Source organism: Muntiacus reevesi, chromosome 1, assembly GCF_963930625.1.
Source record: "Muntiacus reevesi chromosome 1, mMunRee1.1, whole genome shotgun sequence".
NCBI lineage: Eukaryota > Metazoa > Chordata > Mammalia > Artiodactyla > Cervidae > Muntiacus > Muntiacus reevesi.
The window spans coordinates 43,109,210-43,121,754 of NC_089249.1; the positions used below are offsets into that span (position 1 = coordinate 43,109,210).

Consider the following 12,545-nt stretch of genomic DNA (forward strand, 5'->3'; position numbering starts at 1 on the left):
TGGTATCTATGATGTCTATGTCATAATTATAGGAGATGTCTTGAAGATCTGTTTTATTACAATCTTGTGGAAAATGATGAAATAGAAAGTGTGTTGACATATAGTAGGATTGATAGCAAGCTTCACTATAGTAAATAAATTTATAACCTTGTTCAACAACTGAATTTCTATGACTCTATTAATTCTTGGTATTATGATATTGTAACAACATTATCTAAATGTTAAGATAAATCATTTCCACATCTGAATTACTCATTATTTTTAATCATCTGTCTGCTTGGTGGAACATAAGCCTTATCATGTGAGGATCATGCTTATCCTGATTTATGCTAACTTTCCAGGACATAAAAATCAGTCTACAGGAGAGTTTATACGAAAGATATTCTAATGATTAATTGGATTTTAAAAACTACATGAAATCTTGAAACCAGTGAGAATGAAACTCTTCACAAACTCTGCAGGTCACATGGATTTCCTAGCTCTGTTTCCTCAACATTTAATTGCTTCTACACAAATCTACACAATCTCAATTCCAGTTTCTGCATTAGACAGAGTAGACAAATAGGTTACAAAGCATAAAGTGACTCAAATTCAGTGTACATTTAATATTGTTCTTTAAGGGTACTGATATGCGTGAGCACACTCCTATAGGTAGTTATCCAAGGAATCAGGCTGATCAGAAGTTGGTCATATTTAACATGTGGATTTGAATGATTGCTTGGCATTTTCTCCATTCAAGAAAGCTGGGAGAAAAAGACATAGGGAGGACTGTCCCTGAGGAGAGTATTGGGGATGGGCCTAAAATATTGCACAAAATTTTCACTTAAATAACATTGTTCAGGTTTTGATCACCTTGCCACAACCAAACGTAAGGGAGGCTGGGAAGTGTGCTCACTCTCTAGCCCAGAAATAAGAGAAGAACATGGAATTGAGGACATGGAAATGGGAGGGCACTTAGTCACATTTCACTTGAAATAGCCACAAGTTACTGTAATAGAAAAGAAGTTCCTCCCTTTAGAAGCATGATGTATCTTCTTCATGTCATTTTGATAATATGCACACACCCTCACATCAGTCTTGAGGTTTTTTTTTTTATTTCTTCATAAATTCCAAAGGATTCAAGTTCACACTTCATATTTATATCTTCATAAAGTCATAATTGACTCTGCACTATAGTACTTGTAGCCTCCTAATGTATACTTCCAGCCTAACTTGCTTACAGTTTTTGACTTAACTACTATGATATTCTGTACTAATATTTCTAGCTATATTTCCTGGCACTTGGGTGTGCAATTTGAACTACAAATAACTTCCTTATATTATTTCTATGTGTATATGTGCATTAGTCACTCAGTTGTGTCCAACTCTTTGTGACCCCATGGACTGTAGCCCGCCAGCCTCCTCTGTCAGTGGGGCTTCCCAGGCAAGAATATTGGAATGGGTTGCCATTTCCTTCTCCAGGGGATCTTCCTGACCCAGGAATTGAATCCAGGTCTCCCACATTGCGGGTGGATTCTTTACTGTTTGAACCACCACATTATTTCTATAAATGAAATTAAATCAACAAAATACTTTTTAGATAGAAGGATCTTATTGATGAGTGACAAATAAAGGCTGGATTATAGAATTTTTTCTAGCAATTACCAATCAAAATCTTAAATATTTGCATTCAAATATGCTGCTCACAGGTCTTCCCAGGTGGTGCTAGTAGTAAAGAACCCGTCTGCCAATGCAGGAGACATAAGAGATGCAGGTTCAATCCCTGGGTCAGGAAGATCCCCTGGAGGAGCACGTGGCATCCCACTCCAGTATTCTTGCCTGGAGAATCCCATGAACAGAGGAGCCTGGTGGGCTACAGTCCATTAGTTTGCAAAGAGTTGGACATGACTGAAGTGACAGCACGCACGCAGCACATATGACTCAGAGGAGATGAAAGTACAAATTAGTGGAAACCAGTTTGTCTCATTTTTGTGTGTTTACATACAGACTTCATCCTTTTAGTCATTTTCAGGAATGGCTAGCTGCACTGGTATCAAGGATAAGTGAACATCGTTAATGTTTACTATAGAAATTATATCATAACTGAGTGTAAGTCATAAGAAAGATATTCATGAAGCTTTGTATCTGTTAACAGAATTATTTGGTTTAACACTGAAATTTCAATATAAGTAGAATAAGCTACTGTTTTAGTGAAGATCTGAAACTATATCAAAGCAGAATTTTGGCTGTACTTTCTGGAATTATGATGAACACTTTAAAGAAGGCATCACAAATGGATTTCAGTCTGAAGCAGTTTGATCATAAAGTTTTCAGTGAAGCACAATATCACAATTTCATCAAAATGCCTATTGGAATTAAGGTATGTTTCTGGCAGTGGCAACTTGTCTTAGGAGTGCTGAGAAATGGGCTCACTGGACTGGTAAACTGTAAACTGCATCGAGTGGGTCAAGAATGGGAATATCTCATCAGCAGATTTCATCCTTTCTACTTGACTGTGGCCAGATTCATTCAACTGTGGGTAATTTACAGTGGGGCTTTTTCCACATATGTATGCTACTAGAGTGGAGAAATAGCTCCAGAAAGAATGAAGAGGATGAGCCAAAGTGAAAACAATGCCCAGTTGTGAATGTTTCTGGTGATGAAGCTAAAGTCCAATGCTGTAAAGAACAAGATTATATAAAAACCTGGAGTGTTAGGTCCATGAATCAAGGTAAATTGCAAGTAGTCAAACAGGAGATGGCAAGAGTGAAAATTGACATTTTAGAAATCAGTTAACGAAAATGGACCAAAATGAGTGAATTTAATTCAGATAACCATTGTATCTCATAATGTGGGTAAGGATTCCTTAGGAAAAATGAAGTAGCCTTCATAGTCAACAGAAGAGTCTGAAATGCAGTACTTGGGTGCAATCTCAAAAGCAACAGAACGATCTTTGGTTCCAAGGCAAACCATTCAACAGCAGAGTAATCCAAGTCTATGACCCAACCATTAATGCTGAAGAAGCTGAAGTTGAACGGTTCTATGAAGACTAACAAACCTTCTAGAACTAACACAAAAAAAGATATCATTTTCATCATAGGGAACTAGAATGCAGAAGTAGGTGGTCAAGAGATACCTGGAGTAATGGGCAAGTTTGGACTTGGAGTACAAAATGAAGCAGGGCAAAGGCTAACAGAGTTTTACAAAGAGAACACATTGGTCATAACAAACACCTTCTTCCAACAACACAAGAGATGAATCTACACATGGACATCACCAGATGCTCAATACCAAAATCAGATTGATTATATTCTTTGCAGTCAAACATGGGGAAGCTATATATGGTCAGCAAAAACAAGACCAGGAGCTGACTGTGGCACAGATCATTAACTCCTTATTGCCAAATTCAGACTTAAATTGAAGAAAGTAGGGAAAACCAATAGACCATTCAGATATGACCTAAATCAAATCCCTTATGATTATAAAGGGGAAGAGACAAATAGTTTCAAGGGATTAGATCTGATAGAGTGCCTGAAGAACTATGGACAGAGGTTTGTAACATTGTACAGGAGTTCAGCTCAGTTTAGTTCAGTCGCTCAGTCAAGTTCGACTCTTTGTGACCCATGGACTTCAGCATGCCAGGACTCCCTGTCCATCACCAAATTCCAGAGCTCACTCAAAACATTCTTTATAGTCCAACTCTCACATCCATATATGACTACTGGAACAAACATAGCTTTAACTAGATGAACCTTTGTCAGCAAAATAATGTCTCTGTTTTTTAATATGCTGTCTAGGTTGGTCATAACTTTTCTTTCAAGGAGCAAGTGTCTTTTAATTTCATGGCTACAGTCATCATCTGCAGTGATTTTGGAGCCCCCCAAAATAAAGTCTGTCACTGCTTCCATTGTTTTCCTCTCTATTAGAGATGAAGTGATGGGACCAGATGCCATGATCTTAGTTTTCTGAATGTTGAGTTTTAAGCCAACTTTTTCACTCTCCTCTTTCAATTTCATCAAGAGGCTGTTTAGTTCCTCTTCATTTTCTGCCATAAGGGTGGTGTCATCTGAATATCTGAGGTTACTGATATTTTTCCTGGCAATCTTGATTCCAGCTTGTGCTTCCTCCAGCCCAGCATTTCTCATGATATACTCTGCATATAAGTTAAATAAGCAGGATGACAATAAACAGCCTTGACATACTCCTTTACGTATTTTTAACAAGTCTATTGTTCCATGTCCAGTTCTAACTGTTGTTTCTAGACCTGCATACAGGTTTCTCAAGAGGCAGGTCAGGTTCTCTGGTATTCCCATCTCTTGAATTTTCAACAGTTTGTTGTGATCCACACATTCAAAGGCTTTGGTATAGTCAATAAAGCAGAAGTAGATATTTTTCTGGAATTCTTTCACTTTTTTGATGATGCAGTAGATGTTGACAATTTGATCTCTGGTTCCTCTGCCTTTTCTAAAACCAACTTGAACATCTGGAAGTTCACGGTCCACGCACTGTTGAAACCTGGTTTGGAGAATCTTGAGCATTACTTTGCTAGTGTGAGAGATGAGTGCAATTATAGTAGTTTGAGCATTCTTTGGGATTGCCTTTCTTTGGGAATGAAATGAAAACTGACTTTTACCAGTCCTGTGGCCACATCTGAGTTTTCCAAATTTGCTGGCATATTGAGTGCAGCACTTTAACAGCATCATCTTTTAGAATTTGAAATAGCTGCACTGGAATTCCATCATCTCCACTGGTTTTGTTCATAGTGATGTCTCCTAATGCCCACTTGACTTCACATTCCAGGATATCTGGTCCAGGTGAGTGGTCACACCATTGTGGTTAGCTGGGTCATGACGATCTTTTTTGTACAGCTCTTCTGTGTATTGTTGCCACCTCTTCTTAATATCTTCTGCTTCCATTAGGTCCATACCATTTCTATCTTTTATTGTGCCCATCTTTGCATGAAATGTTCCCTTGGTATCTCTAATTTTCTTGAAGAGATCTCTAGTCTTTCCCATTCTATTGTTTTCCTCTATTTCTTTGCATCGATCACTCAGGAAGGCTTTCTTATCTCTCTTTGCTATTCTTTGGAATTCTGCATTCAAATGGGTATATATTTCCTTTTCTCTTTTGCCTTTTGCATCCTTTCTTTTTTCAGTTATTTGTAAGGCCTCCTCAGACAACCATTTTGTCTTTTTGCATTCTTTTTTCTTTTCTTTTGCATTTCTTTTCTTGATCACTACCTCCTGTACAATGACATGAACCTCCGTCCACAGTTCTTCAGGTACTCTGTCTACCTGATCTAATCCCCTAAATCTGTTCTCACTTCCACTGTATAATTGTAAGGTATTTGATTAGGTCATATCTGAATGGTCTAGTGGTTTTCCCTACTTTCTTCAGCTTAAGTCTGAATTTGGCAATAAGGAGTTCACTATCTGAGCCACAGTCAGCTCCTGGTCTTATTTTTATATTGGTTATCAGCAACCAATTTTTATGGTGTGTTTGTTTTCCTGGTGTCCCCCAAAAAATCTTAGATGTTTTTGATAAGAAAATCATGAATTCTTTTTTTGTAAATCTGGCATGTGTATTGGGTTTAAAAATTTTACTCACCAACAACTAAATTTGTTGAACACAAATTATGGGGAGGTTAAATAGGGAAAACTTGCAACACAGTATGTCCTTATTTGCATGCTGGCAAATGAGAATTCTTATTTCATTTCAACATCAGGTAAGAGATAACCCATCCCACAAATGTGAGTGCAAGGACACAATGTGCATGAAGAGGAGTCAATATGAGCTGTTAGGTAATAGCAATTATTACATCAAGACAGCACTGAGCTCTTTCATTTACATATGCTGGTACTTTCCTGCTTGACATTGGTCGCAGAAGTTAAAAGAACCAAGAACTCCACTGCACATCCCCAAATCAGCTGCACGAAGAATTTAAGGTCAGAATATTTAAGGATTCAGTACAGTGATATTAGACTTGGCTTTTTTTTTTTTTTTTCTAGACATGATAAGTCTATTATCGACCATTTTTTCTGTCCTAGGAATAATACAGTTTGTTCTGGGAAATTTTGCCAATGGCTTCATAGCACTGGTGAACTGCATTGACTGGGTCAAGAGACAAAAGATATCCTCAACTGATGGGATTGTCACTGCTGTGGCAGTATCTAGAATTGTTTTGCTCTATGTCATGGTAATACATTGGTATTTAATTTTGCTTAATCCAGCTTTATATAGTTTAAAAGTAAGAACTATTGTTCATGTTGCCTGGACAATAAGCAATCATTATAGCACCTGGCTTGCTACTAGCCTCAGTATATTTTATTTGTTGAAGATAGCTAATTTCTCTAGCCTAACTTTTCTTCACCTGAAGTTGAGAGTTAAAAGTGTAGTTCTCATGATGCTTCTGGGAGCTTCATTCATTTTGGTTTTACAAGTTGTGGTTATAAGCGTAAGTGGGACTATGCAGAGAAGTGAATATGAAGGAAACTTCACACAGAAGACCAAACTGAGGGATATTTTATGGCTTTCACATGTGACCCTGTTCATTCTAGGAAACCTCATACCCTTTATTATGTCCTTGACATCTTTTCTGCTACTAATCTTTTCCCTGTGGAAACATCTCAGGAAGATGCAGCTCAATGGCAAAGAATTCCAAGATCTCAGTACCAAGGTCCATATAAAAGCCATGCAAGCGGTCATCTCCTTTCTCTTGCTATTTGCCTTTTACTTCCTGGTTCTAATCATATCAATCTGGAGTCCGAAAAAGTTGCACGAGGAACCGTTTCTCTTGCTTTTCCCAACAGTTGAAGTCATCTATCCTTCAGTCCACTCATTTATCCTGATTTGGGGAAACAGAAAGTTAACACAGGCCTTTCTGTTGTTTCTGTGGCAATTGGGGTGCTGGCTGAAAGATAGGAAATAGGTGGGCATCATGTGTCTTCTAGAAAAAAATGAATGGATGGAATCTGTAATGTTTTATACTTTCCACTCCTTTCTTAATTCTTAATTCTTATGTCATTGAGTAATGCCCACAGGTTTACCTAGAAAAGTTTTTCACCTAAGCTTATCACAAAAAGTGTATATGTGTATGTGTTTAAGAAAATGGTGATTACTTTACCATTAACTAAGATTTTTCAGGTAAGCAATATATTTTTACAAAATATTGTACAACTTATCAGGATGATGAAGCATTGTTTTTTTTCACATACATCCATTGTATGGTAATGACTCTGAGTTTTAAACACACTGAGGATGTATGGATGTGAGATTTGGACTGTAAAGAAAGCTGAGCACTGAAGAATTAATGCTTTTGAACTGTGGTATTGGAGAAGACTCTTGAGATTCCCTTCGACTTCAAGGATATCCAACCAGTCCATCCTAAAGAAAATCAGTCCTGAATATTCATTGGAAGGACTGATGCTGAAGCTGAAACTCTAATACTTTGGCCACCTGATGGAAAGAGCTGATTCATTTGAAAAGACCCTGATGCTGGGAAAAATTGAAGGCAGGAGGAGAAGGGGATAACAGAGGATAAGATAGTTGGAAGGCATCACTGACTTGAAGGACATAAGTTTGAGTAAGCTCTGGGAGTTGGTGATGGACAGCGAAGCCTGGTGTGCTGCAGTCCTTTGGGTCGCAAAGAATCAGACACGACTGAGTGACTGAAGTGAATTAAACTGGTGTATATTTGGGATAGATATTATTTCATCATGGAATTTTACTTCATAGTCAATAGAGAGTAATTAGAAATGCGGTTAGGAAAGGAAAACCAGCTTAAATTCAAAAGTAATAAACAGATTTTGTGTATATTATATATGTGTGTAATAATTTCACTGAAGAATATTATATTTTTATAAGTAGGCTAAAACCTTAGAAAAAAATGAAGTCCTATGATAGGGGTGAGCTTCCCTGGTAACTCAGACAGTAAAGAATCTGTCTGCAATGCAGAGAGACCCATGTTTGATCCCTGGGTCTGGAAAATCATCTGGAGGAGGAAATGGCAACCCACTCCAGTATTCTTGGCTGGAGAATTCCATGGACAGAGGAGCCTGGCGGGCCCCAGTCCCTGGGGTCACAAAGAGTCAGGTACAACTGAGTGACTAACACTTCCATGATAGGGGTGAAGCAGAAAAAATAATCATGACTTGCTTTTAATGCTGTAGCATTACCACACTCAGTTAAGAAAATCATTTCTTACAATTTTTGTATTATGATTAAAACTATATAATGAAATATTAATACATGTAATATACAATAGAAATTTTGTACCTTAGAGAATTTTTGTATTGTGTATAGGGTTGCAAAGAGTTGGACATGACCGAAACGATTGAGCACGAGAAGCATGCATATTGGATGGTGCCACTGTCACTGATGTACTATAGTTGCTCATTTGAATGGTGTTTTGAGATCAAGTTTTGTTCCTTGACTTTCCCCATAATGACAGATAAGCTGTTATCCAAGAAAAGTTACTCATATTATCTCCAGTAAATGAGGTTTTTGAGAAGCAAATATGATGTCACAGACAAGAATATCTTGTAATATATAGGGATATACCTAGCAAATACTGATTACTATTATTATAATCATCAAAATGAAGATTATTCTGGTAAAAATAGTATGTTTCCTTTAAACTTCAATTACTGACATTCATTTGTGCAAAGTTATTTTTAGTTTATGAATTATTTTCAGTTACCTACCTTCTTTCATCTAGACCAAGTTGAATTATTGTTACTTTTTATGTGTTTTCTTCTTTTCTTCTATAGTCAATTGAGGCTGCTGATAATAAGATGATGATAAAATTTCATTCTTAAAATCACAATTTTAATTCTGAGAAATGGCTCTTATAAACTCCTACTTAGGGATTTTCATGCTTTTTAAAATTATTTTAGGGAACTCAGAGGTGAAACTTTGGTAGAGAATCTTTCTTGATCACCATCTAAGCAAACTGAATTCTATTCTTTTATACATATTATAACAAAAGAGCACATCAGATATTACAATAAAAGAAGAAATAGTCACTCTTGTTGGCAGAAAAATCACATAGTAAGTTATTTTAAAGGAATTGAAATGTTTTTCACGATGTTAGCTAAGGACCAGTGTGATAATAGAAGGTGGCATTTATTGAAATGGAAAGGAAACCACAATCAAAACAAAAAAGTACTTCAAAATGAATAGTTTTCATGAATAGTTTTCAACCCATTGATCATCAGTAGTGGTATTTGGGATGGGAGTTTTTTTTTCACTCAGAAGAAATGTGAAGCACACAAGATAAGGACTCTATTTTTTTTTTAATCTATGAAATTCATAGTTGGCATTTGGGGAAATGCATTGACTGGAATAAAAAACTGAACCAACTGGGAAGACACTGGAAAATCAACTTCATTAATCTCATTCTCACCAGCTTTCCCATAACTAAGATATATTTCTTAATCTTATTACTGATTGATTAATATCTACTTTGATGCTTTATGCAGAGCTACATAACACTGGTCAAACTGGGAAAAATAATATTCAATTTTGTGTAATGATCCACCACTTGAGTGTCTTGTTTGACATATGCCTCAGCATCTTGTCTTTCCTGAAGATAGCTACTTTTTCCCCAACCTCTTATTCTGTGATTAAAGTGGCAGCTTTGGTAATTTCAAGGCAGGCTCAGAAAGTATTCCAATTTAGTTTCCTAAAATGAGAGTTAGATCTCATAGTGCATGGCTTCAGGAATAGAACTCAGTTCCTGGATGACTAAAAATAGTAGCAATTGTCCAATATTGCCCACTTATTCAGCGCTCCAATGTCTACCCTTTATTCCACATGTAAAATTTACAAAAAGCCCTGATTCTGTCTAAAAAAAGAAAGTTTCCAACACTATATTAGGTGTCTGTTTTGCATTACAAATCACCTCAAGATCCTAGTGATTATCCTAATAACATAGAGCATAGTTATGATCAAGCTTGATCAAATCATTTACGCTTTCACTGTGCATCCTCTGCATTGGGTTTCAAAATTTTCCTCACTAACAACAAAAGTTGATGAACACAAATTGTGAAGAGGTAGATGGGAAATTCTGTAAAACGATGGGTCCTTATTTGCATCTGGCAAATGAGAATTCGTATTTTACTTCAAAGTCACTTATGAAGTGATCCATCCCATGGGAGGGCACAAAGTATATGAAGAGAGCTAATTTGAGCTGCTAGGGAATAGCAGTGTTTTTCATCGAGATGTCATTGAACTCTTCCAATATTATTTCCTGGTGCTTTTCTGCTTGACATTCATCACAGAGTTTGAAAGAAATAAGAACTTCACTGCACATCCAGAAATCAACTTCATAAAGAATTTAAGGTCGGAATATTGAAGGAATTGCAATAGTGACATTAGACTTGGATTTTTTTAGACATGATAACTTTAGTATTGAGCATTCTTTCCATTCTATCAGTGACAGAATTTGTTCTGGGAAATTTCGCGAATGGCTTCATAGCACTGGTGAACTGCAATGACTGGGTCAGGAGACAAAAGATCTCTTCAGCTGATGGGCTTCTCACTGCTCTGGCAGTCTGCAGAATTTTTTTGCTCTGGACAATATTAATAAATTGGTATGCAACTACGTATAATCCAGCTTTATATAGTTTAAGAATTATTATCCATGTTGCCTGGACAGTAAGCAACCATTTTAGTAACTGGCTTGCTACTAGCCTCAGTATATTTTATTTGCTCAAGATAGCTAATTTCTCCAGCCTAATTTTTCTTCACCTGAAGTGGAGAGTTAAAAGTGTAGTTCTCATGATGATGTTGGGGACTTCAGTGATTTTGCTTTTTGAAGTTGCAGTGTCAAGTATAGATGAGACTATTCAGACAAGTGAATATGAGAGAAACATCACTGAGAAGACCAAATTAAGGGACATTTTACACCTTTCAAATATGACCCTGCTCACACTAACAAACTTCCTACCCTTCACTGTGTCCCTGACATCTTTTCTGCTGCTAATATATTCCCTGTGGAAACATCTCAGGAAGATGAAGTTCAACGGCAAAGGGTCCCAAGATCCCAGCACCAAGGTCCACATAAAAGCCATGCAAACTGTCATCTCCTTTCTTTTCCTGTTTGCCATTTACACTCTGACTGTAATTTTAACAATTTGGAATTCTAATGAGCTGCAGAAGGAACTGGTCCGAATGCTTTTCCAGGTTTTTGCAATCACCTATCCTTCAATGCACTCATTTTTCCTGATTTGGACAAACAGGAAATTAAAACAGACCTTTCTGTCATTTCTGTGGCAGCCAAGATGCTGGCTAAAAATAAAAGAAACTAGGTAGAAACATATGTCTTCTCACAGAAAATTAAAGGATGAAGTCTGTTACATTTTATACTTTCTTCTGCTTTTTGAAAAAATGTGTTATAATTGAGTAAATATCCAAAGGTTTACCTAGAAAAGTCTTTTACCCAAGCTAATCACAAAAAGTGTCTTTGTGTGTGTTTATGAAAGATATAAGAAAGATGATAAAATTGCGTTCTAAGTGATTTCATTCATGTCCGACTCGTTGAGACCCTGTGGACTGTAGCCCGCCAGGCTCCTCTGTCTCTGGAATTATCCAGGCAAGAATATTGGAGTGGGTTGCAATTTCCTCCTCTAGGGGATCTTTCCGACCCAGAGATTGAATCCTAGTCTCCTGTGTCTCCTGAAATGGCAAGTGGGTTCTTTACCATTAGCACCATCTGGGAAGCCCTGATATTAAGATTCAGTTCAGTTCAGTCGCGCAGTCGTGTCGGACTCTTTGCAGCCCCATGAATCGCAGCATGCCACGCCTCCTTGTCCCATCACAAACTCCTGGAGTTTACTCAAACTCATGCCCATCAGGTCGGTGATGCCATCCAGCCATCTCATCCTCTATCGTCCCCTTCTCCTCCTGCCCCCAATCCCTCCCAGCATCAGGGTCTTTTCCAATGAGTCAACTCTTCGCATGAGGTGGCCAAAGTGTTGGAGTTTCAGCTTCAGCATCAGTCCTTCCAATGAACACCCAGGACTGATCTCCTTTAGGATGGACTGGTTGGATCTCCTTGCAGTCCAAGGAACTCTCAAGATATTAAGATTACCATACTATTAACCAATGTATTTCATATAAACATTCTAACTGTATAAAATATTACGTGAATTTCCTCAGGATTATGAAGCAATGTGTGTTTCACCTACATATTCTATGTTATCGCCTTCCAATTGAAAAATTTATAATCTACAGTTATGAATTTTAAAAAACTGACAACTTAGGAATTCATCATTATTTTCCACTCTAAGTGGCACCACAGTGTGTTTAGATTATATTGCTTGAGCCTCTAATTGTTTGGATGGTAATGATCTTCAATTCTAGATTACACATTGAGGATATATATTTGAGATAGATGTTGTTCCACCATCACTTACTTTATGTTTATTCAAGAGTAATTAGCAACATTGTTAGGAAAAGATGCCCACAATAAAATTCAAGAATAACAATCATATTTAGATAAATTTTACATATGTGTACAATCAACTCTATAGAGGACTATTAAATACACAGACAAAAAAACTTAG

General features: G+C 37.0%; 1 protein-coding gene and 1 pseudogene across 1 annotated transcript; both read left to right on the plus strand.

Moving 5' to 3' along the window:
• Positions 1 to 5,989: 5,989 nt before the first annotated feature.
• LOC136166744 (taste receptor type 2 member 50-like) lies at positions 5,990 to 7,046 on the plus strand (annotated as a pseudogene).
• Positions 7,047 to 10,374: 3,328 nt separating this feature from the next.
• Positions 10,375 to 11,292, plus strand: LOC136159761 (taste receptor type 2 member 19-like). Its single transcript, XM_065922329.1, has one exon. The coding sequence runs from the start codon at positions 10,375 to 10,377 to the stop codon at positions 11,290 to 11,292; it is 918 nt and encodes a 305-aa protein (XP_065778401.1).
• The last annotated feature ends 1,253 nt before the right edge of the window (positions 11,293 to 12,545 follow it).